The sequence below is a fragment of the Schistocerca americana genome, chromosome 2 (genome assembly GCF_021461395.2).
Source record: "Schistocerca americana isolate TAMUIC-IGC-003095 chromosome 2, iqSchAmer2.1, whole genome shotgun sequence".
In the NCBI taxonomy this organism is placed as follows: domain Eukaryota; kingdom Metazoa; phylum Arthropoda; class Insecta; order Orthoptera; family Acrididae; genus Schistocerca; species Schistocerca americana.
In genome coordinates this window covers 670200942-670227256 of record NC_060120.1, presented here as the reverse complement: position 1 = coordinate 670227256, position 26315 = coordinate 670200942, and the positions used below count along the sequence as shown (strand labels likewise).

At 45.4% G+C, this 26315-nt stretch overlaps 1 protein-coding gene across 1 annotated transcript in view; it reads right to left on the bottom strand.

Annotated features, from left to right (window-relative positions):
• The window catches only part of LOC124594320, a 292174-nt gene that overhangs the window by 32700 nt on the left and 233159 nt on the right, over nt 1-26315 (bottom strand). Inside the window, exon 3 of the mRNA XM_047132683.1 lies at nt 3699-3836. Coding sequence (XP_046988639.1) covers nt 3699-3836 — 138 coding nt within the window. The remainder of the gene's footprint in view (nt 1-3698; nt 3837-26315) is intronic.

The following is a 26315-nucleotide window of genomic DNA, read 5'->3' as shown; positions in this document are numbered from 1 at the left end:
GTCTGTGTCAAAAATAGTTGGAATATACTTTGATACCAGTTAAAATTGCTGATCCAGGAAGGATTGCCGAAAATGAAATTTTATTTATTGTGTGTATACAGTATAAGGAAGAATAGATAATTAAATTTGCAGTGATTTTAATGGCAAACAGTGTGCCAAATTTAGTACATAGACCTGCCACTCCTGGCAGCAACAACGCCTCTAACTCAGCTAGTATTCGAAAAAAGTGAGCTTCGATAAAAGATACAGGTCCGGCATACCATGTTGCTTCAGCTCTATGACTTCACAAATCATAGAGGCTGCAAGTGTTGGCATGCCACTGTCTTGGTAGCCTATGACCAAGTGTTTTCAGTGGGTAAACGATCTGGGGAACGTGTTGGCGGGACAACAGTCGAACATCCTCTGCGTCAAGGTAGATAAGGACAGTAAGGGCAACATGTGGTCTTGGGTTATCTTGTTGAAAACTAACGTCATGGAGGACTTCAATATAGTGCAGTCACAGACCGGCCTTAACGAATCATTAACGTAACGCCTGCTATCCAACTTACCAACTAAGTGCATCAGATATGACATCCTGTGTGCCCACTGGCACCTCATAACATCACAGTGGCGACCAGCTAAGACTACAGAACGGAAGTCTGCTCGTATTGCTTTCGAATCCATTTTCTTCTTATCCATCGAAAACTTGTAGTGATACAAGGAATCAGGTTTATTCGGAAGGAATCAACAAAATGATAATCATTTTAGTATACATGTAGCGAGAGACAATCGAGGTAAAATACGGAATCGTGATGTAATGAACAGTTATTTATGTATCCTACATGCTTGCGTGTATCGCACTCATTTCATACTGAGCTCCACCTGTTTTGAACAATGCACACTAACTGCGATACACTCATGAACGTGTCGCCAATAATTGTTCATCACAAATCGTTATTATATTTTGCCATGAATATGCTAGAATAGTTAACATTATTATTATTGTTCTTTTTCGAGTAAATATCATTCGTTGTAGCAATAGAACTTGTTGATGGAAGATAAAAAAAGAAGATTGAATGAGACTCGGGAAGACTGCTGTGACGCTTTATCTGTTAGCGCTAAGTTTGCTGCGCACTGGCTGGTACTCTCGTGCGTTATTCAAATGGTTCAAATGGCTCTGAGCACTATGGGACTTAACTGCTGAGGTCATCAGTCACCTAGAACTTAGAACTACTTAAACCTAACTAACCTAAGGACATCACACAGATCCATGCCCGAGGCAGGATTCGAACCTGCGACCGTTTCGGTCGCGCGGTTCCAGACTGAAGCGCCTAGAACCGCTCGTCCACACCGGCCGGCTCGTGCGTTATTCAACAGGACTGTAAAACTTTGAAAGAGCACCATCTGTTACACCTAAGTTGTAAGGTGTCAGGCAAATCCAACACCTTCCATGAAAACCCTGACATGATAAGAAAATCCAGTAGTATGTCACATATCTTCGAATAAATCCTGACATTAAATTAACCAAAGTAATATGAGTAACGAGTGAGCAAATGGAATACCACAGACTAACACAAGAATGCCTAAATGCATGTCATACCTTCCCACCGTGAGACAGACGCATTTCCGCGGGGAGAAACGAGAACAGAAGCCGAGAGCAGAACCGTGTTAAGCTAGAAGGCCCTACGATAAGGGACGGACACCCACGTCACTAGCTAACCACCAGGACCACCCCCCAGCCCATGTTAAAAGATAGAGCCCTCCAGAAGAACAGTATAGATCTTACGATAACACTAAAAGGGCCACACCAGCTGCAAGTTTTAGCGTGAGACTTTTTCGCGTCTCTGTTACGTTGCAAACGTTAAAAACATTGCCGCACCACGAAAAGTATAACGTTTCTCATTGGATAGACAGAATTTTTGTAGGCGGAGCTTAAGGTTAACATCGAGACCCTGATTGGTCAGATGAAAACACAGCCAGATAGTTTTTTTTTAAACCAACTTTGGTAAATTGTAGTAAGGAGAAGTTAGGAAAGAGTTGCTTCCGAGACGGCGAGCTGTATGGAGCTGCGCCGGCCGCCGCCCCCTGACGAACACCGACAAGGTAATGAACGCACGCGATGCCGCATTTTTGAGCGCATAATCTGAAACGCGATGAGTTTTCTGTTATATAATTATTGAGAAGCCACATCAGCCACGGTAATTTACGACAAGTTAGATAAGTAATTAAAGATAATTGAGGGTCACTGTAGACCATTTTGATAGTTTTCTCTTTTATGAAACTTAACTTAAATCTAGATTATAGATGTGATATGGCATAGGTCATCCTTCGATCCATTGTAGAACTTGGAAACCCATTCAGGGAATATTCATTCACACTTTTGTTGAACGCAGTTGGTTTTTATCATCCTGAATTAAAATATTTCCTTTTATCAATAGTGCAATTTATAAACAATGTTTTGTGAGTAGAATAAAAATTCCAATGGTAAACTTAACTGCTTTTTCGACGTTATTTTACCAGCTAACTAAAAATAGGAAAGCCTTGAACCCCTTCCACTAAATTTAGTTAGCATTAAGATTCTTTTACAGGGAGTGCAGTGGAGCTGACGCTCAAATCATTAAGTATTTGGTTATATCATCGCTAGTCTCACTGAACTCTACATGTCATGTGTGATCTGGCGTCTCCTTACCAGCAACAGGTCCCAGGTTCAAACTAGTCAATTCCCTAAAAAACACGCTCAGAGCGTCGTTGCGTGAAAGTGGTAGGGAGACTCGACTTAGAACAGTCGCAGACACCACGCAGATTGTTAGAAAGTATGTGCTAAAACCACGCGAAAGATGAGCAAAATCGCTGACCCGTTGGACGCATTCTTCCTCTGTGGGTTTGGGACTAACTATGAATTAAATAAATGCTCTATTGCAGAGTACCTTAACAAAGTTCGCACATCTTTTACCCTTCTCAGTCCAGGAACCATCTCAAGAAATTTGTCAGTAAGGTTCAGAGTTAGTGAGTTACAGAGAATGGATTAAAGAACGAAACAGTGAATTTGACAAGGGAAGAATGAGTTGGAGAGAGAAAGACTGGCCCGCATCTCGTGGTGGTGCGGTAGCGTTCTCGCTTCCCACGCCCGGGTTCCCGGGTTCGATTCCCGGCGGGGTCAGGGATTTTCTCTGCCTCGTGATGGCTGGGTGTTGTGTGTTGTCCTTAGGTTAGTTAGGTTTAAGTAGTTCTAAGTTCTAGGGGACTTATGACCACAGCAGTTGAGTCCCATAGTGCTCAGAGCCATTTGAACCATTTGAGCCAAGAGAAAGACTGAATTAGAGAATGACAGAGTGACGCAGAGAGGAAAACTGAATTAGAGAGGGAAAATGGGAGAGAGAGAAGACAAATGAGAAAGAGAGAAGGGGAATGAGTTAGAGGAGGATAATGATGTAGAAAGGGGGGGAAAAAAGAGTTAGACAGCGCGAGACGGAGGACGAGTGAGATAGTGAATTAGACGAACACACACACACACACACACACACACACACACACACACAGAGAGAGAGAGAGAGAGAGAGAGAGAGAGAGAGAGAGAGAGAGAGAGAGAGATAGAGAGGGGGGAGGAAGAGGGGGAGGGCGAGGGAGGGAGATAATGTCATAGCAGTTGCCCAATCGTTTAGATCAATTTCTACTTCCAGACCATTCTTTCAGGTGGGCAGACACTTGGGAGTGCTTACCGGCGAGCAGGTACATGACGCCGGTGATCAGGACGGCGCTGATCTGGTGTCGCAGGACTCCGAAGGCGCCCACCAGGGCGGCGCTGCCCAACACGATGAGGCAGACCAGAGCGCACGAGATGGACAGGTTCTGCATGCCTGCAACACGCAACACACGCGATTCATTTCAGTTCATTTAGGTTCAGAGCTTTCAACAGAAAGCCGTCTGTTTTAAATCAAGTAAGTAGTGCAGATCATTACGTCCTAGTTTAACTGTGTAGATGAAGATGGGAATAATTAACGCATTGGGGTCATGAATCAACTGGTAATCACAATTAAAAAGCTGACTGGTATTATTTACATGTAACTCCACTCACCAATTAATTACGAATATCGAAATTGATTTAATAACCTTAATAATTACTGCACAAAAAACTCTGTACATGACCATAGAACAAGATCCAGACTGAACTTACCATGAAAGATATAGCAAAGTACTCACACATCGTTTATCGGGGGATAAAATTGTACAGTAAATTACTTAAGCATATTACTAAAACACACTTATTCAAAAAGGCTGTTAACAGGTGCCGGTTAGGCACTACAGGGTGTTAGAAAATAGTCTGAATAGCTTGCAAAAGTGTCGCAGGATAGGTCGTGCTGATAAATTCCGAGTTAGTTAGCACTGAAATTAGCCATCAGACAGTTGCAAGCACAAATTGTAACGGCCAGCTAGTTACAATTACTGGCAGTTGTTCTCATAGAGTAGACGCCTTTGACTAGGATTTGATCCTTACTACATCTACGTATATACTCCGCTAGCCACCAAGCGGTGTGTGGCGGAGGGCACATTTCGCGCCGAAGTCATATTTCCCCCTCTCTGTTCCGCTCGCGGATCGCGCGAGGGAAAAACGAGTGTCTGAACGCCTCAGTACGAGCTCTTATTTCCCTTATCTTTGAAGGATGATCATTACGCGATGTGAAAGTTGGTGGTAATAATATATGCTCTACATCCTCGGCGAAGATTGGATTTCGGAATTTAGTGAGCAGCCCCTTCTGTTTAGTGCGTCGTCTATCTGCAAGTGTGTCCCACTTCAAACTTTCTATGAGATTTGTAACGCTCTCGCGATGGTTAAATGTACCAGTCACGAATCTTGCCGCTCTTCTTTGGACATTCTCAATCTCTTGAATCAGACGCAACTGGTAAGGGTCCCATACAGACGAACAATATTCTAAGACTGGACGAACTAACGTATTGTAAGCTATTTCCTTTGTTGAAGGACTGCATCGCTTCAGGACTCTACCAATAAACCGCAATCTAGAGTTCGCCTTACCCGTTCCTTGTGTAATCTGATCATTCCATTTGAGATCATTTCGAATAGTCACACCCAGATACTTCACTGATGTTACCACTTCCAAAGACTGATCATTTATTTTGTACTCATACATTAATGGAGATTTTCGTCTTGTTATACGCAGTCGGTTACCCTTACTAATGTTGAGAGATAACTGCCAGTCGTTACACCACGCATTTATTTTCTGCAAATCTTCATTGATTTGCTCAGAACTTTCGTGTGATACTACTTTCCTGTAGATTACAGCATCATCGGCAAACAGTCTAAAGCCGTTGTCAATACCATCAACCAGATCGTTTATGTAAATCGTAAAAAGCAGAGGACCTATTACGCTGCCCTGGGGCATACCTGAAGTTACTCTGGTTTCTGTTCAAGTTACCCCGTTCAGGACGACATACTGCTCCCTGTCTGTTAGACAGTCCCATGTCAAATTTTTGTTTCGTTCTCTTGTCGCAAACCAAACGAAGAACACGTTTGGCACCACCATGACTGGCGTACTACTTGAATTTGCGTGCGCAACGGCCTGATTGGATAGCTTCAGTACTAACTGACTCGGAAACAGCGAAACGTATCGAATTTTTCTTAACAATTATTTCTCAGCACAACTTACTCTGTAACACCCTTACAACCTTTCCAGACTTTTTCTGACCACCCTGCATATTCTACACAATGAATGATTACCTAACATTGAATACGTTTGTTTAAAAATGGTAAAAATGTAACAAAAATGGTTCAAATGGCTCTGAGCACTATGGGACTTAACATCTGAGGTCGTCAGTCCCCTAGAACTTAGAACTACTTAAACCTAACTAACCTAAGGACATCACACACATCCATGCCCGAGGCAGGATTCGAACCTGCGACCGTAGCGGTCGCGCGGTTCCAGACTGAAGCGCCTAGAACCGCTCGGCCTCTACGGCCGGCAATGTAACAAGAGTAAATAACAATAAAACAACTGTCATTTCACAAAACACTAACTTTTGTTCTGGAAAACATTTCAGTAAAGCTCTGAACCGGATGATGCTAACGTCCTAACCTCTTTTTGAGCTCAATATCTGACCCATTACGGGGAGAGATTAGGCTGTTCAGAGAAGCGGTACGCAAAACGGTAATTAAATGCCGTCGTCAAGATTCGAATGTCTACGCAGCGTGCGTGTCCAGTGCCCGTTGTTGAGAAATGAAAGAACAACTAGCTTTTTACATTATGTGGACGCGCTGAGTGGCCGTTCGGTTTGAGGCGCCATGTGGCGGCTTGCGCGGCTCCTCCCGCCGGAGGTTCGAGTCCTCCCTCGGGCATTGGTGCGTGTGTTGTTCTTAGCATAAGTTAATTTAAGTAGTGTGTAAGTTTAGAGACCGATGACCTTAGCAGTTTGGTTCCCTTAGGAATTCATACACCTTTCAACATTATAAAATAACTTCTTTACAAGAATATACAGGGTGTCCCAGGAGGAACGGTCAGTATTCAGCGATATGACAAGACGGTCGTTCGAAGCAAAAATGTTTATTAAGTATGGGCCCTAAAACACATATCTAAAGAGCTACGAGCCATTGTTCAGAAGAGCTTTTAAGATGTGCATGTAAGATCCCATGTTTACCGGGAATTTTTTTCTTATTTATGTCCATATTGCAGCCTCTCAAAACATGAAAAGTAAAGAGCTTGCGGCAGAAGAGTTTTGTTTCACCGTATCGTAGATGAAAAAGTATTCATAACACTTAACGTATGCATTACAACGCATATTTTTACCAGTCTTTTTTTGCTTCGAACGGTCGTTCCTGTCATATCCCAGAATATTGACTATTGCTCATGGGACACCCTATACAAACAAAACAGCGTTGTACCGTTAACCGAACGACGATGTGCTGTTTGTAGTAGATTGGACTTTTATCCTGAAGGATATGTGTTCGAACTTAGATCTTGACATCCTGACTTTGGTTTTCTGTGATTTTCCTATATTACTTGAGGCAAACGGCGAGAATGTTTCTACCACAAGGCGATGAACGACTTCCACCCTTGTCACACTATATTGTAAGTACGTAATTGGCCTGTACGCCGGATGTCTCTCCTAAAGGTCGTCAGGCGCATTTTCTCTGATGTTTCGGCAGATTTTGTAATACCTTTTTTTCGCTGTGTAGCCATCCCAAACAATTACTGCTCGTCAGTCTTTCATGCGACCCGCAGTATCGGCAGAAAGCACCGGTTTGTTTCCTGTTATAAACAAAATATTTTTAAATCGGAATTTTACGTATCAGTTCGACAGAGCTCCCATATCAGTCTAGCCCGATATTCGTTTTACCGATAAGTGCTAACAGGGACAGTACAACACGAAGAATAAACTGCAGTCCAGCAGCGACTGAGTAGCGCTGCACCTTGGCGGTGGCAGTCAGCGCGGACCAGGGCAGTGCTGTCCCTGCTGGAGTACTTGTTTATTCTTCCAGTTTTACTGTCCCTGTTAGTACTTATCGGTAAAACGAATATCCACTCATGCTCATAAATTAAGGACAATTCCCATAAATTAAGGACACACGAAACTGGCGCTAATAGCATAGGAACATAGGCAACACACACGACACAGATCTGTAAGTGCACGGTATTGGTGATAAGTTGAGAAAACCGTCCCGAAACACATGTGCTACAAAACGCCACTGTTTCCTGAGCATGTTCCCCGACATCAATGTAGGATATGATCACCATGCACATGTACACAAGCCGCACAACGGGTTGGCAACTCTGGATAAGGTGGTCGAGCAGCTGCTGGGGTACAGCCTGCCATTCTTGCACCAGTGCCTGTCGGAGCTCCTGAAGTGTCCCAGGGGTTTGAAGACGTGCAGCGATACGTCGACCGAGAGCATCCCAGACGTGTTCGATGGGGTTTAGGTCTGGAGATCAGGCAGGCCACTCCATTCGCCTGATATCTTCTGTTTCAAGGTACTCCTCCACGATGGCAGCTCGGTGGGGCCGTGCGTTATCATCTATCAGGAGGAAGGTGGGACCCACTGCATCTCTGAAAAGGCGGACATACTGGTGCAAAATGACGTCCCGATGCACCTGGCCTGTTACAGTTCCTCTGTCAAAGAGATGCAGGTGTGTACGTGCACCAATCACAATCCCATCCCACACCATCTAACCACGACCTCTAAACAGGTTCCTTTCAAGAACATTAAGGGATTGGTATCTAGTTTCTGATTAACGCCAGCTGAAAACCTGGCGAGAATCACTGTTCAGACTACACCTGGACTCGTCCGTGAACATAACCTGGGACCACTGTTCCAATGACCATGTACTGTGTTCTTAACATCAGACTTCGCGGCCTCTCCTGTGACCAGGGATCAGTGGAATGCACCTTGCAGGTCTCTGGGCGAATAAATCATGTCTGTTCTGTCATCTGTAGACTGTGTGTCTGGAGACAACTGTTCCATTGGCTGCGGTAAGGTCCCGAGCGAGGCTACCTGCAGTACTCCGTGGCCGTCTGCGGGCACTGATGGTGAGATATCGGTCTTCTTGTGGTGTTGTACACTGTGGACGTCCCGTACTGTAGCGCCTGGACACATTTCCTGTCTGCTGGAATCGTTGCCATATTCTTGAGATCATACTTTGTGGCACACGGAGGGCCCGTGCTACGACCTGCTGTGTTTGACCAGCTTCCAGTCGACCTGGTATTCTAACCCCAATAACGTCATCAATATGTGTTCTTTGAGCCATTTTCAACACACGGTCACTATTAGCACGTCTGAAGACGTCTGCACACTTACTCGCTGCACCGTACTCTGACATGCACCAACACACCTCTGCGTATCTGGACTGCTGCCAGCGCCCCGGGGGGCCAACCGCAGGTCAAACGCGCTGCATGGTCATATCCCGAGGTGATTTAAACCCGCAAACCGCCCACCAGAGCGTTGTTTCACCATGCATCAGCATTATCCTTAATTTATGAGCATGAGTGTCGGACTAGACTAATCTTGGACAGCTTTAAAAATCATTTTGTTTTAATGGGAAATAAACCGACGCTTTCCGTTGTCACTGGGGTTCTTATGAAAGAAGTGATGTGCACTATTTTCTTTTTTTTTTGGGGGGGGGGGGGGGGGGGGCTCACTCCAGCTACACAACGCTGACACGAAGTTGCAAATATCCGCTGAAACACCAGAGAAAATGAACCTGGTGATTCATAGAAGAGACCCTGTATGTGAATTATGTTATCTTTTCAATATCCCTGTAAAAGTGATCTACAAGTGAATAAAATTACTACTGATGTAATGCCTGTACCTAACGTTTTCCTGACTTTCGTCTTCACGAGTGGCTGGCCTTGCCAAAGTTGCACCCTGCATTTCTGGTGGCGGACTGGAGTTGAACTCGCAGCCGGAGGTTACTTGTACTTGTCGCGCCATCTTGCAAGGGCTTTTCTCCACATTACCACTGTGTTTCTTGCCTAAATACCTTCAACAGTTGTTCGCTGTAGTATCGGAGTGCAGGATCCGCCTACCTTTAAGCTCTCTTCTTTGTTGTCGAAACTATTGTCATGTCAGTGAATTTCTCTTCCAAGGCTACAGTCAACTTATGGTTGTAACATTCGGTGTTTATTTGGTAACAGTGGCTGAGCGCAGTGCACAGACAACTTTTGGCATGATCGCGATGTATGACCTGGGACTACGCCCTTCAGCGGTCATATCGTGCTTTTGAGCATCACACAATTGCCGGTGCTTCAGCAGAACAAGCTACCGCTTCTACTTGGTATCAGATTTAGTGCCTTTCCGTGATAGGAATCCTCTTCAGGCTCTTATTTATGCCGATGGATTCGTAGCGTGACCTTTCCGAGTGCCTAAAATACGTGATTTCGTGACAACGAAATTTCGTTTTCCTTCTCTCTTTCCACACAACTGCTTATTCTTTTCCTGTCTGGAAAATATTGATAACCCTTGAGCCCCCTATTTTAGCGATCTAAAGTACTGGCAAGTAGACGCGCGCAGAAAATCTACTTCCTGAAGCAATGGTGGCGCGCGTTGAGGATATGTTCACATGATGGTCATACGGCGCATTGTATATTATCCTTCTTACACAAGTGTACGCCTATAGTGATGGTCAACAGTTTCATTGGTCAGCCTCCTATAGTTTGCACACAGCCCTGCAGAAGAGCATGGAGATGGCCGTTCCGATTTCGGGTGCCACTTTCCGAGATGTGTTCCATGCTGCTTTTAGTTGGTTTCTCAAGGGAGACAACCTTATACAGACGAAACTTCCTGGCAGATTAAAACTGTGTGCCCGACCGAGACTCGAACTCGGGACCTTTGCCTTTCGCGGGCAAGTGCTCTACCAACTGAGCTACCGAAGCACGACTCACGGCCGGTACTCACAGCTTTACTTCTGCCAGTACCTCCTCCTAGCGTCTCCTAGGTCCCGAGTTCGAGTCTCGGTCGGGCACACAGTTTTAATCTGCCAGGAAGTTTCATATCAGCGCACACTCCGCTGCAGAGTGAAAATCTCATTCTTATACAGACGAGATGAGACGCCGCGCCATTGCGTCGCCGCCTGCCCAGTGGGTGCGAGTCCGATAATCGTGCAGGTCAGGGCACTTGGCGACCAGCAGGAGCAGGCAACACACCCCATTAAGTTGTATCAGACATCACAGACGTTAACTAGTCATAAATTTCTATTGTATCTGAAAATAAGAGTACGTGCGTAGAAAATATTTCCCTGGAATGAAGGCGAACAAACCTAGAGAATTTAAGCGAGCTGCGGTTTTCCTTAAATCAGAAGATTAGAGGGAACCCAGGTTACTACAAAATACTGTATGTCTCATTGAACATACAAATGTAAATATAGAGAAGTGAAAAAACGGAAGAGAAAAAAAATTATAAAGTTGAGGGGAGAAAAAACAGTGGCATATGAAAACAGCGGTCGAGCAAAACCAATGACCGTTCTAGCATTTACATTGAAAGTAAAAATTGAACAGCTATTAAGGATAATGAAATCCATTTTCAACGTAAAGTAAAACGTAATTTCTAGTTATATATCTAATATTTTATGGGTCCACGTAAATATCAATAGGAAAAGCCGTGATAAAACTGATTGTGGTAATTCTAGCGTAGGGTTTGGGTGGAGTGGACTTCCTACTGGGGGTTGTGCAGTTGTCTGCTTGCTCTGGCAAGCATTTTTTTTATTAAACCGAAAATTTCTTTTTTGACAATTAACGAAACAATAATATCGCTTCTGAATGCAATATGCGGCTCAGCTATAGTTCCTGAAGCCCGGGAATAGAACAACACAGTAAACGAATTTAAACTTAAAACAATGATAAAATAACTTGATATTAACAAGACCACAGTAACAGTAAAATTAGAAGTAACTGCAAGAACAGAAAAGGTTCTCAAAATTCGACTTAATGGTCAAAAATTACAATAACCGTAAAATGAAAATAACTTCCACACACGATCTCTCAGATGTAACTGGGCATTCATACTTAAACTTAAGGCTAGACGTACTAACCACTCTGTTCAAAAAAAAAAAAGTGTGTGAAATCTTATGGGACTTAACTGCTAAGGTCATCAGTCCCTAAGCTTGCACACTACTTAACCTAAATTATCCTAACGACAAACACACACACACCTATGCCCGTAGGAGGACTCGAACCTCCGCCGGACCAGTCTCACAGCCCATGACTGCAGCGCGTTAGACGGCTCGGCTACTCCGTTCAGAGGCTACTCAGTGTTATCAGCGCTAATATCATCCTACTAAAATGCCACCTACGCAAAATTAGCAATTACAATTCCGTGTACAACGGCATGTACCCATAGTGGTCATCACTAGAACGTGTTAATAAAAGACGAGATTAGCGTAGCTCTTGCTTCGAGAAATAGTTGCACGCCCAACACACAAGCAAACACAGTAACCTCAACACAGTCCACGTGGAATATGACTGACAAATAGTTACACTCAGTGCATACCGAGTGTAATTACTTTTTACAGTATATGTAAATGACTTGGTAGATAAAGTCGGAAGTTCAGTGAGGCTTCTCGCGGATGATGGTGTTGTATACAGAGAGGTCGCAATGCTAAAAGGAAAAGAATTGTAGCGAAATGCAGGAAGCCTTGCAGAGGGTCGATGCTTGCTGCAGGTACTGGAAATCGGCCCACAACGTAAAAAAATGTAACGTATTACGAGCACACAGACAGAAAGTCCCTGTATTGTATGATTACACAAATTTCATTTAGTAAGCGTGAAAGCGTTATGGAGCTGCTAAGCCAACTCAGTGGAAGACGCTGCAAGAGAGGCCGTTTTCCGAGAGCGTTGTTCCTGGAAGAGACATCCAATATTTTAATATGTTGCTTCCTCCTAGGCATAACTCACGGGAAAATTATGAAGACAAAGCCTTACGCTCAATCTGCGAACCATTCGTGACTCGAACGAAGAAAGGGGAAGTGACATTCTTACACAGAGCACCCTTTGCTACGCACGATAAGGTGGCTTATGGAGTAGAGATGTAGATGTAAATACCGCTTGTGCCTCTAACTATCGATTAAACACAGCTGTTGATCACTAAAGAACGCTCGCGATGTGGAAGGCCCTGACTGCATCTCCTCAGGAATAGCCGTCCTCTCGCCCGGGAAAGACACCGACGGCCCTCTTGACTTATTTGTGTCCACACTGCAGCCACTCGCCAGCCGGGGTGGCCGAGCGGTTCTAGGCGCTACAGTCTGGAACCGCGCCTACGCTACGGCCGCTGGTTCGAATCCTGCCTCGGGCATGGATGTGTGTCATGTCCTTAGGTTAGTTAGGTTTAAGTAGTTCTATGTTCTAGGGGACTGGTGACCTCAGAAGTTGAGTCCCATAGTGCTCAGAGCCATATTTTATTATTATTATTATTATTTTATTTTTTTATTTTATTTTATTTATTTATTTATTTTCTTTTTTGCAGCCACTCTCCGCGTCGACCGTTTGTCGAGTTACAGTACCGGCTCCTCGGCACACCACCTCTGCAGAAGGCTTCGTACTCGGTGCTGACCACTGACTGTCCGTGTTGACTCCCACTCTCCTCACATCTCTGACTGCCGCAACTGTGACGCCTGCGACCTGCTACACCATTTCAGACGAATCTGGCCAAAGCCCCGCGCCACGCCAGGACTCGTCGGCCTATCATACCAAGGACACCGGTGAAAGCTCTCCTTGATGTCGCCGCATGCTCCCGTTCTGCTACCCACACCCCCAAGAGCAGCCCTCTTCATCGACCTCGGCCGCCGCTCCCAGCTCGGTCACGCACCCCGTTGACCGCCGGCGACACCGCAGGCTTCTCGTCCGCCCCACCACACTCGGACTCGCTTCCGGGAAACGCTACCTCGTTGCGAGCAGCGCAGATGACTGACATCCGAAGTTTGGAGCTCACTGACGGGCAGCGATAGCTGCTGCACAACGGCGCTGACGACGCCAAGCCCTCTGACCAAAGATGCGCGCCAGAACAGCAGTACAACTGCAGCCGGCTGCACGGGCAGGAGTGCGAAGTGCCGTAAATTTTAAACTTACTGCACCTGACACAGAACTGGTTGGGAACAGCGGAAAAGGATGGGTCAGGAAAACATTATATTGAGGTAGTGTACAAAGACTGACCCTACGACTTACCTTAGAAAATACACTCCTGGAAATGGAAAAAAGAACACATTGACACCGGTGTGTCAGACCCACCATACTTGCTCCGGACACTGCGAGAGGGCTGTACAAGCAATGATCACACGCACGGCACAGCGGACACACCAGGAACCGCGGTGTTGGCCGTCGAATGGCGCTAGCTGCGCAGCATTTGTGCACCGCCGCCGTCAGTGTCAGCCAGCTTGCCGTGGCATACGGAGCTCCATCGCAGTCTTTAACACTGGTAGCATGCCGCGACAGCGTGGACTTGAACCGTATGTGCAGTTGACGGACTTTGAGCGAGGGCGTATAGTGGGCATGCGGGAGGCCGGGTGGACGTACCGCCGAATTGCTCAACACGTGGGGCGTGAGGTCTCCACAGTACATCGATGTTGCCGCCAGTGGTCGGCGGAAGGTGCACGTGCCCGTCGACCTGGGACCGGACCGCAGCGACGCACGGATGCACGCCAAGACCGTAGGATCCTACGCAGTGCCGTAGGGGACCGCACCGCCACTTCCCAGCAAATTAGGGACACTGTTGCTCCTGGGGTATCGGCGAGGACCATTCGCAACCGTCTCCATGAAGCTGGGCTACGGTCCCGCACACTGTTAGGCCGTCTTCCACTCACGCCCCAACATCGTGCAGCCCGCCTCCAGTGGTGTCGCGACAGGCGTGAATGGAGGGACGAATGGAGACGTGTCGTCTTCAGCGATGAGAGTCGCTTCTGCCTTGGTGCCAATGATGGTCGTATGCGTGTTTGGCGCCGTGCAGGTGAGCGCCACAATCAGGACTGCATACGACCGAGGCACACAGGGCCAACACCCGGCATCATGGTGTGGGGAGCGATCTCCTACACTGGCCGTACACCACTGGTGATCGTCGAGGGGACACTGAATAGTGCACGGTACATCCAAACCGTCATCGAACCCATCGTTCTACCATTCCTAGACCGGCAAGGGAACTTGCTGTTCCAACAGGACAATGCACGTCCGCATGTATCCCGTGCCACCCAACGTGCTCTAGAAGGTGTAAGTCAACTACCCTGGCCAGCAAGATCTCCGGATCTGTCCCCCATTGAGCATGTTTGGGACTGGATGAAGCGTCGTCTCACGCGGTCTGCACGTCCAGCACGAACGCTGGTCCAACTGAGGCGCCAGGTGGAAATGGCATGGCAAGCCGTTCCACAGGACTACATCCAGCATCTCTACGATCGTCTCCATGGGAGAATAGCAGCCTGCATTGCTGCGAAAGGTGGATATACACTGTACTAGTGCCGACATTGTGCATGCTCTGTTGCCTGTGTCTATGTGCCTGTGGTTCTGTCAGTGTGATCATGTGATGTATCTGACCCCAGGAATGTGTCAATAAAGTTTCCCCTTCCTGGGACAATGAATTCACGGTGTTCTTATTTCAATTTCCAGGAGTGTAGATTAAGGAAAGACAAACCTACGTTTCTAGCACTTGTAGACTTAGAGAAAGCTTTTGACAATGTTGACTGGAATACTCTCTAATTCTGAAGGTGGCAGGGGTAAAATACAGGGAGCGAAAGGCTATTTACAATTTGTACAGAAACCAGATGGCAGTTATAAGAGTCGAGGGGCATCAAAGGGAAGCAGTGGTGGGGAAGGAATTGAGACAGGGTTGCAGCCTATCCCCGATGTTATTCAATCTGTATGTTGAGCAAGCAGTAAAGGAAAGAAAAGAAAAATTCGGAGTAGGAATTAAAATCCACGGAGAAGAAATAAAAACTTTGAGGTTCGCCGATCACATTGTAATTCTGTCAGAGGCAGCAAAGGACTTGGAAGAGCTGTTGAACGGAATGGACAGTGTCTCGAAAGGAGAATTTAAGATGAACATCAACAAAAGCAAAACGAGGATAATGGAATGTAGTCGAATTAAGTCGGGTAATGCTGTGGGAATTAGATTACGAAATGAGACACTTAAAGTAGTAAATGAGTTTTGCTATTTGGGGAGCAAAATAACTGATGATGGTCGAAGTAGAGAGGATATAAAATGTAGACTGGCAACGACAAGGAAAGCGTTTCTGAAGAAGAGAAATTTGTTAACATCGAGTATAGATTTAAGTGTCAGGAAGTCGTTTCTGAAAGTATTTGTATGGAGTGTAGCCATGTATGGAAGTGAAACGTGGACGATAAATAGTTAAGACAAGAAGAGAATAGAAACTTTAGAAATGTGGTGCTACAGAAGAAGGCTGAAGACTAGATCGGTAGATCACACAACTAATGAGGACGTATTGAATAGAATTGGAGAGAAGAGAAATTTGTAGCACAACTTGACTAGAAGAAGGGATCGGTTGGTAGGGCATATTCTGAGGCATCAAGGGATCACCAATTTGGTATTGAAGGGCAGCGTGGAGGGTAAAAATCGTAGAGGGAGACCAAGAGCCGAATAAACTAAACGGATTCAGAAGGATGTAGGTTACAGTAGGTACTGGGAGATGAAAAAGCTTGCACAGGATAGAGTAGCATGGAGAGCTGCATCAAACCAGTCTCTGGACTGAAGACCACAACAACAACAACAGTGTACAAAATCAGAGAAGCATAGTAGAATCGCCAGTGCGAGGGAACGGTTGTTCTACTCGCAACTACTGCACAAGATGAGGCAAAGATAACTGTGTTCAAAATCAAAACCAGCGCTTTGTGCTGTGGTCGGTAGGGAGTGACTTGGGATTTTGTAGTGATTGCATTACTTGTGTCCAAATAGTAGGTGCTGACGTGAAGCGGTTATGATGTGTTTGGAGCTTGGTGCGGTTAGATCGGAGCAGTGATGAAACATGTGCTTTCCCTCGCAGCACCGTTCTGCCAGCATCGGACATCGTACATCGGACCCTTGTCACAAAACCGTTGATGCTATTTATGTACACAGAACTGCGACGGCATTGCGTCATTCCTTCGTGGAGCTTAACTTTTATTGTCATTGGTTATATACCTTATACACGTCGTCTTTTATGTGAGAGTGTTGTGGCTGCTCCCAACAACTTGCAACTACACTCATGCTCTTAAATTAAAGATAATGCTGATACACTGTGAAACAACGCTCTGGTGGGCGGTTTGCGGGTTTAAATCACCTCAGGGTAAGACCATGCGGTGCATTTGACCTGCGGTCGTCGCACGGTGGCGCTGGCAGCAGTCCACATACGCAGAGGTATGTTGGTGCATGTCAGAGTACGGTGCAGCGATTAAGTGCGCAGACGTTTTCAGACGTGCTAATGGTGACTGTGTGTTGAAAATGGCTCGAAGAACACATATTGATGACGTTATGAGGGGTAGAATACTAGGGCGAAAGGAGGCTGGTCAAACACTGCAGATCGTAGCACAGGCCCTCCGTGTGCCACAAAGTGTAATCTCAAGATTATGGCAACGATTCCAGCAGACAGAAAACATGTCCAGGAGCTACAGTACGGGACTCCACAGCGTACAACACCACAAGAAGACCGATATCTCACCATCAGTGCCCGCAGACGGCCACGGAGTACTGCAGGTAGCCTTGCTCGGGACCTTACCGCAGCCAATGGAACAGTTGTCTCCAGACACACAGTCTACAGACGACTGAACAGACATGGTTTATTCGCCAGGAGACCTGCAAGCTTCATTCCACTGATCCCTGGTCACAGGAGAGCCCGTAAAGCCTGGTGTTAAGAACACAGTACATGGTCATTGGAACAGTGGTCCCAGGTTATGTTCACGGACGAGTCTCGTCTCGCTGTTTCCAACTTCTGGCTGAGTTTACGACCCAAGAGTGAAACATGGCCGAAGTACGCTGATTATTTGGGCAGCCAGATTGTGATATTCCCTGGCCCTCATGGTTATTCTGCAATGTCTCGTCTTCTTCTCCTATGCCAGAGTAGCACTTGCAACCTGCGTCCTCAGTTATTTGTTGGAAGTATTGCAGTCTGTTTTCCTCTACAGTTTTTACCCTCTACAGTACCCTCTAGTACCATGGAAATTATTCCATGATGTCTTCTTGTCAGTGTTTTCCGTACACTCCTTTCCTCACTGATTCTCCGGAGGACCTCCTTATTCCTTACCTTATCTGTCCACTAATTATTATGTGATCATTTTGGCTGATCAGGTTCGTACCACGGTACAACGTCTGTTCCCAGCCGGCCGGAGTGGCCGTGCGGTTCTAGGCGCTACAGTCCGGATCCAAGCGACCACTACGGTCGCAGGTTCGAATCCTGCCTCGGGCATGGATGTGTGTGATGTCCTTATGTTAGTTAGGTTTAATTAGTTCTAAGTTCTAGGCGACGACCTCAGAAGTTAAGTCGCATAGTGCTCAGAGCCATTTTTCTGTTCCCAACTGGTGACGCAGTGTTCGAAGACGACGGGTCCCCTGTTCACACAACTCGCGTCGTCCAGGACTGCTTTTGTGAGCACGAGGATGAATTGTGGCATCTGTCCTGGTCAACACAGCCACCAGATCTCAATATCATTGAGCCTTTGTGATCTGCTTTGGAGAGAAGCGTACGTGATCAGTATCCACCTCCATCATCGTTACCTAAACTATTTTGCAGGAAGGACGGTATAAGATACACTTGAAAACCATAGATGACCTGTATTTATCCATTTCGAGACGACTGGAAGCTGTTTTGAACGCGTACATATTTTGTACGTCATATTAGGCAGCGTAATGTGTTTTTTAAGGTGTTTCGATATTTTTATCGGGCCTCTGTACACCTGACAATTCAAAATTAGGACAGTACTACATCTCCATGTTCGAAGGTAGAGACACTATTTTGATCCTGCAGCCCTTGTCCCATAAAAAATGGCTTTAATTCCTTTGTGTCTTGATTCACAGTGGCAGCAGGATCAAAAGGATGTCTGATTTTTTGGCTATGTCAGAATGAATGGGCCCGACAGATATATAACTCAGGCGATAACGGCCACTGATCCCTTAAATACACACGCACAAGAAACTCGTACTCTTAAGAGAATCTGCGAGATCCCGTGACTAATGAGGCTAATGAGTAGGGCCACTACATCAGTGTGGTATAAGTTGAGAATTTGGGTCGGATGGGAGGCGTACTAGGATAATCCGTGAGGGTGAGGGGACCACTGTATCTGATTGATGTAGTGGTTAGCGCATCTGGCTAGTAAACAGGAAACCTGTGTTCGAACCCTGCCACAAAAATTTTCAACTTGCCCTACTGATATAAACCGCTGCCCACTGGTTCAAATGTTCAAATGTGTGTGAAATCTTATGGGACTTAACTGCTAAGGTCATCAGTCCCTAAGCTTACACACTACTTAACCTAAATTATCCTAAGGACAAACACACACAGCCATGCCCGAGGAAGGACTCGAACCTCCGCAGGGACCAGCCGCGCAGTCCATGACTGCAGCGCCCTAGACCGCTCGGCTAATCCCGCACGGCTGCCCACTGGTAACTAATGTCTGCAATTCCTTTGTGTCTTAAGACAGTACTACAGAGTGATCAACTCTGTGTCATTATATGCAGCAGTCCTTTTACTTAGGATGATAGGACTTGTGAGGCGAAGGATACTGAGAAAGATGTAGGGGCTTCAAAGAACAGGAGCCAGTCAATACAGAACGTGACTGATCTAGAACTGTGTATCAGGATATAGAGAATATCGGACATCGTCAGGAAAAGAAGTTCTTCGAACAAATTGCCAGAATTGTCCAGGGGAGATTGTCACATCAGATTTTGAAGTTTTGTTGTGAATAACAGAATCAAAGCACCCTGAATCCAAGAGGTACAGAGGGGTTTGGACGAAATGGGAATAAAGGAAGGAGAGATTTACAACAGGAGAACTTTTAAATTCAAAACTGAGGCAGCCGTAGGGTTCCTGAATAGGTTTTGGACAAAATGTACAGAAGAGAGATCGTTTCGAAAGTATGATAATGAAAAAGTACTTGAGAGCAGAAGACAGGAAACTGGTGCTAATTAACGGAGAAAGCGAAACGAAGAATAAGAAGAAGGCTTCTGACTGAGGTGGAGGGAAGCGGGCGGCACCTCGGCGGGCGAAGCGGGTGCAGCGGCGCGGCGGCAGTAACCGTGTAACGCGGCCCTCTCCAGCGGGGAGGGCCCTCCAGCGCGGTCGGCCGAGTGTTTTTAGACGTGCTCGGCCACGTTGTCGCGCCGCGCCGGCTCGAGAGCGGGCCGTGCCCTGCCTGACCCCTGACCTTCGCGGGCAATTGCCGGCCGTTCTGGCGCGCGGTTGGTCGATACCGCGGCAGCCCGCAGCGCGCACCCTATCAGCGCCCGCTGCACCCCCATCCACACCCCCCACCCTGCACCTAGCTGCCCTGATGTATATTTGGTACCTCTGCGGAGGCACACTGCGGGCTATTTGCCAGCCCTATATATAGCACAGCATGGGAGACACGTTGGAACCACTCTGTCTCTCTCTCTCCCACCCTCTCTCTCTCTCTCTTTTTTTTTACTATCATCTGGAACGAGCCGCGGAGGACTCAGCAGTTTTTCCCTTCCGCATGGCACAGCGAAAGCAGAACTGCAACGTGTGGGCCCATTCTTTAACCTCTTCCGGCTATCCGGATGTAAAGGTAACTTCGGCAGTATACCAAGGGAGTGTTACAGACCGTAAGTGCATAATGTTGTATCTCTACAACATGATTAGTAAAATTGTTTTGTGCGCCTCTAGTGGGAATTTAGTGAACTAATCCGTTTCACAGATGCTACTAAAGCAAGTATGCAAATCCAAATGCAGAAAGACAGTGAATAATTGAACTTCGGATTTTACATCACAGTTTGTGCATGTTGCGCATGTGCAACACATCAATGGTGAGGGCTGTTTATTTTTTTTTTTAAGCTGTACGTTTGATTGTGAGGTACAGCTACCTGGAAATTGCTTATAATTATTTAGCGATGAGTTTTAGGTTATGAATCGATTATACAATCACTACGATTTTTTGAAGAACGGTGCTGCTGTAAGAGATGTAAGAGTGCTATTAGATTTATCTTCTGGGAGTAATGATGAGCTCAGTGACTTAGTCTCGAATAATTTACATTGTTAAACCAATTGTGAAAATGATTTCTCAGCAGAAGATAAAACAGAAGATGTTGAATTATTACATTTTTCTTCAATTACCTCACAAAGGGCTGAGTATGAACATGTTTCTTGTTATCTTATGCCGCTAATCGATCTCCGCAACAGCAAAGCTATCGACTATACTCACAAGCAACCATACAAGAATGATGAACCTCGAAGCATCAAAGCAAGTAACAGAACCCAACCAGTGTACACAGAAAAGAAAGAATGTTTCCCTCACTGAAGAAGAAATGAAATTTAAAGGGTACTTAAGTATTCTGATGAAATACTTGTCAGGTAGTTTCACTATCTGCTTGTTCAGTCACACATTCCTGGAACTTTTGTAAGGAAATTCTACTGAAGAAGAAATCTTCGCCGGCCGCTGTGGCTGAGCGGTTCTAGGCGCTTCAGTCCGGAACCGCGATGCTGCTACTGTCGCAGATTCGAATCCTGCCTCGGGCATGGATATGTGTGATGTCCTTAGGTTAGTTACGTTTAAGTAGTTCTAAGTCTTGGGGACTGATGACCTCAGATGTTAAGTCCCATAGTGTTTAGAGCCATTTGAACCATTTTTGAAGAAATCTTCTGAGCAATCCTTGAATCAAAAACAGTTGAGGTTTGATGTGGGGTATGTCTTTTTGTCATACAAAAAACTGGACAAAAAAGACCAAGATCGAGCAATAATATTCAGCAGCAGCTAAAAACAAGAAATAAAATGTGTACCACGGCTGTTGTCCAACCTCAATCTACACGAAGTGACTCCACTGACTACCGCTCTAAGTAGAATGCCAAAAGAAGACGAAGTATCCTGAATGTGGTGGCTTTACATTTGTTTCTTGCTCAAAATGTGATGTGTACCTTTGTTCCTGCAAAGACAAGAACTATATATGAGGTGTCTGTTCTTTTGATCACATGCAAAGAAACAGACACAGTTTTGATCCTGCAGCCACTATGAATCAGGACACGAGGAATTTAATGACATTAAGTGCAAATGGGCACTGTTTTAAATCAATGACGAAAGTTGAAAAATTGTGCGGGACTGGGATTTGAACCTGGATCTCTTGCCTACCAGGCAGTGGCGCTGACCGCTGCATCATCCAGGCACAGTGGTTACACTAACTGTACAGACTACGCCGACATGCCTCCTGTCACGTCCAAATTCTCGTCGTATCCACACATCTCTTATGTAGCGCCCCTTGCCCATTATCCCCATTACTCGTGGCATTCTGTTGATTCTCGTAAGAGTTCGACTGCGGTTTGTATCCACACTGAAATGATCAGTTGGTCTTCCCTGACTTAATTAAAGCGCGTGTCTTTTTAGACATGTCTGAAAAAACACACACAATTTTGATTCTGTATCCACTATGACTCATGATACAAAGAAATTAATGATATTAGCTGCAAGTGGGCACTGATTGAAATCAAAGGGGTAAGTTGAAAATTTGTGGTGGCCAGGATTAGAACCTTGGTCTCCTGTTTACTGGGCAGATACGCTGACCACTGCGCCATCCAGACACCGTGGTCATTACAACTGCACGGACTACTCTAGCGCAACTCCCTTCAGTACCAAATTCTCAACTTATCCACACACTACTGATGTAGTACCACTAGCTCATTATCCTCATTACTTGCGCTATTTCACTAGTTCTGTAAGGGTTCGAGCATGGTGTGCGTCTGCACTGAAATAATCGATTGATCATCCTCACCTTGTACACGCTGAGTCACTGTCACCAAGAATAACTCCGAAAGTCTGTGGGACAAAAGTTGCATGGGACAACGGGGGTCATAATATGACGTTTGTTTTTTGTTGATAAGTGTGGTCCCGTCAGAGATATGAAGGTCAACTTTCTTTTCTTTAAATGGGATGCTATAGTTTGGTACTTATTTTCTGGTAGCGGCTATCGAGACGAACCCAATGATGTGTAACAGTAAGATCTTAGGTCAACGAAGGTCACAAAAGTGGCATGAACGTCCATTCACAGAAGGTGTTCGAAGTGATGGCCATTCGTATCGATGCAGTGCTGCAAACTTCTTATCATGGATTGAGTGGTATTCCTTATCACATTAGCACTTATCGAAGCTCATGCTCTTACAATTCTCTCTTGCATATCTTCAGGTGTAGTTGGAATTTCTTTATAAACAATGTCTTTTACGAATCTCCACAAGAAAAAAGTCTGGCGAATGAGCCGGCGACGACACATTTCCTTCGCGTCCAATTCAACGACTTGGGAATTGTCCCTCAAACTCATTTCTAGCCATCAGCAACAACCCATCGTGTTGTACCACATTCTATTCCTTGTTCCTAAAGACATTTCTTTCAATAACAGACATAATGTTTCTTGCAGGAATATGGTGTACTTCCTACCATTAAGATTTCCTTCGATGAAATAGTGGCCTATAATTCTCTCCTCCAGAAACCCCACACCATACATTCACCGACCACGGTTTTTGGTGTGCAACTTGCCGCAGCCAACATGGATTTTCAGTTGCCCAATAATGCAAATTAACATTTCCATGGAACGTGAATCTAGCCTTGTCAGTAAATAAAATCAAATTAATAAATGTGTCATCCCTCTGAATCAGAAGTGAGCCCATCGGCAGAATTCAATGTGACTCATACAATCAAAAATGTTCAAATGTTCAAATGTGTGTGAAATCCTATGGGTCTTAAATGCTAAGGTCATCAGTCCCTAAGCTTACACACTTTTTAACCTAAATTATCCTAAGGACAACACACACATCCATGCCCGAGGGAGGACTCGAACCTCCGCCGGGAGCATACAATCCGTACCACTTAATTCTTGGTGAAGACTGATATGGTAAGGATGATATTTATGGCGATGCAGAATAAGAACAACACTACTCTGCCTCATGCCAAATTCCCTTGCGATTTAACGCGAACTAACACAAGGATCTCGAACCACAGTGGCAAGAGTACCAATTTCTGTTTCCTCGTTAGTAACTTTCCTTTGCCGGATATGTTTCCGATGCGTTAAAGATCTAGTTGTTCCCAATTTATCATACACACATTTAAATGTAGGGACGTATAGAGTGAGTAAGTTGAGGACATCTTTCAGTGTATAGGTCTGTAGCTCTCACTGAATTTCGTTGGCATTCTCCGTAAATGAGAAACATATCGACTTGTTCTTCGAAGGAATACATCACTCACATTCGCTTGATATGTAACATGTGTTCCACAAACTTTTCAGCTCCTCTCATACTTTCGGCGTTATTCTAGATGGCAGTAGTTAGCGACTTACCCTGTGTATGTGCCGTCTATTCTTTCAGACATATCTGAACAACCCACAGTTTTGATCCTACAGCCACTGTAAATCAAGACACAAACGAATTAATAACATAAGCTGCAAGTGGGCATTGAATTAAATCAATGAGGAAAGTTGAAAACTTGTCCTGGATCAGGATTCGAACGCAGGCCTCCTGCTTACTGGGTAGATGCTCTGATCACTAAGGCATCTGGACATAGTGGTCAGCGCAACTACACCGACTATCCTAGTATGACTCCCATCAGACCCAAATTCTTAACTTATCCACACATTACTGATATAATGCCCCTTGCCCATTGTCCTCCCTGCTAACAGTATTTCGTCCGTTCCCGTAAGAGGTTGAGCATGAAGTAAAAATGTTGAGATCTGTGTGAATTCCTAAGGGACCAAACTGCCGAGGTCATCGTTCCTTAGACTTACACACTACTTAAACTAACTTTCGCTAAGAACAACACACACACCCATGCCCGAGGAAGGACTCGAACCTCCGGGAGTCGCCGCGCAATCCGTGACATGGCTCCTCAAACCGCGCAGTCACACCGTGTGGCTGAGCATGATGTATCTGCACTGACATGATCGATCATCCTCGCTCCAAAAGAACAGACACGACATGTATAATTAAGACGAGTATGACCAATTGATCATTTCAGTGCCGGTGCACACCACGTTGTAACTCTTATGGAAAATGATGGAATAAGTCGAGTAATGAGGGTAATGGCCAAGGGACCTTACATCAGTAGCAAGTGGCTGAGTTGGGAATTTAAGTCTCGCGGGAGGCCTGCTAGAGTAGTCTGTGCAGTAGTCTGTATCTGGATGACACAGTGGTCAGTGCGTCAGCCCAGTAAGCAGAAGAACTGTGTCTGAATCCTGATCTGGCACAAATTTTGAACTTACCCTATTGATTTAAATCAATGCCTACTTGTAGCTAACGTCATTCATTCCTTTGTGTCTTAAAGACACAAATTTCCACTTGTAACTATAAAATTTTCCTCAGCGCTCTTACTGTGACATTAAAATGTCACAATAGTGATAAAGTCTGTGTGTGAGTTCATTGAAGTAAATATCTTAGAAAAAATAAAAGAACTGATGTTTCCCCACATTCCATTATGTGGCTCATTGATTGGCAATCATGCGTTTACAAGCGATTTTGCAGATATGTAACATCTAGGGATGTGCGTTTCTTTGGAAAACTAGCAACCCAGGAATGATTTCTATATCTTTCCCTTTTCTACGAACCACTTACAGACAGTAAAATTAATTTCTTTAAAAAATAAATACGATCTTACATTAAAGGAACAGGGGCTGGTTTTGCTAAATCAGAACAAACTGCAGGAAACTATCCCTGAGAAGATATGGAGCAAAATTGGTCAGTTGGACATATGGCTGCAAATGCGTTTCAAGGAAGGTACACCCACTTGAAGGTGGAAACAAAAGACTTCACAGTGACCCCGACATCAGCATCAGGTAGGTGGCCCGCCAGCATGGGGTAGTCCAGACAACAGTGTGAAATAAACACTTTCCACTACAACGGCCGCCATCCATACCACTTTCAATACTTGCAGGGCCTTATTACTGCGCAATGTTTTTGTCGCTGGTTTGTCACAGATGAGGTCACGATGGGTGGTACCACAACCTTCAGAACGCCCACCTGTGGGCTATGTATGAACCTGTAATATGGTGGCAGTGAACAATCAGCACTGGTTCAGTTTCAATGTGTGGGTGGGGTTCATTGGTGACTGCTTTTTGTGGGACCAATCATCCTTCCACAACTCTTGACAGGTGAGGTATATCTGCTATTCAGCGGGTAATCCTGCCTCCCCTGCTAGAAGATGTGCCTTTGGAGTTATGAAGTGTTATGTGCCTACTACATGGTGGCGCTCCAGCTCATTGCCCTCTTGATTGTGGAGCTAAAACGCTAGCACAGACAGATCATCCCCACCTGCCTGCAGTGTACTCATGTGTGATTTCAGTCATTCAAACCTATACTGTCAAAGATGTACTCGTGTGTGGCTTCGACCATTCAAACCTATACTGTCAAAGATCTTTTATATTCACCTTCAGGTGGGTGCACCTCCCTCGAAACGCGTTTCCAGTGGTATGTCAATGAGAGTTCTTTGCAGCTTATCCTCTCAGGGATTGTTCCCTTAACGAAACAGCTTCATATGAAAACGGTCAAGAAGAAAACGTAGGAAGCTTTGTGAGGCTTTCGCAGACCATGCTGTCTATAGGAACGGTGCAATGCCAGAAGACTGTAGTGAAATGCGAAAGATCTTGAGCATCGACTACTGGTTGAGAGACTGCAGTTGTAATGCGTTGCACATAAAGAAGGAGAGAAATTAATCACTTTTTGATTACC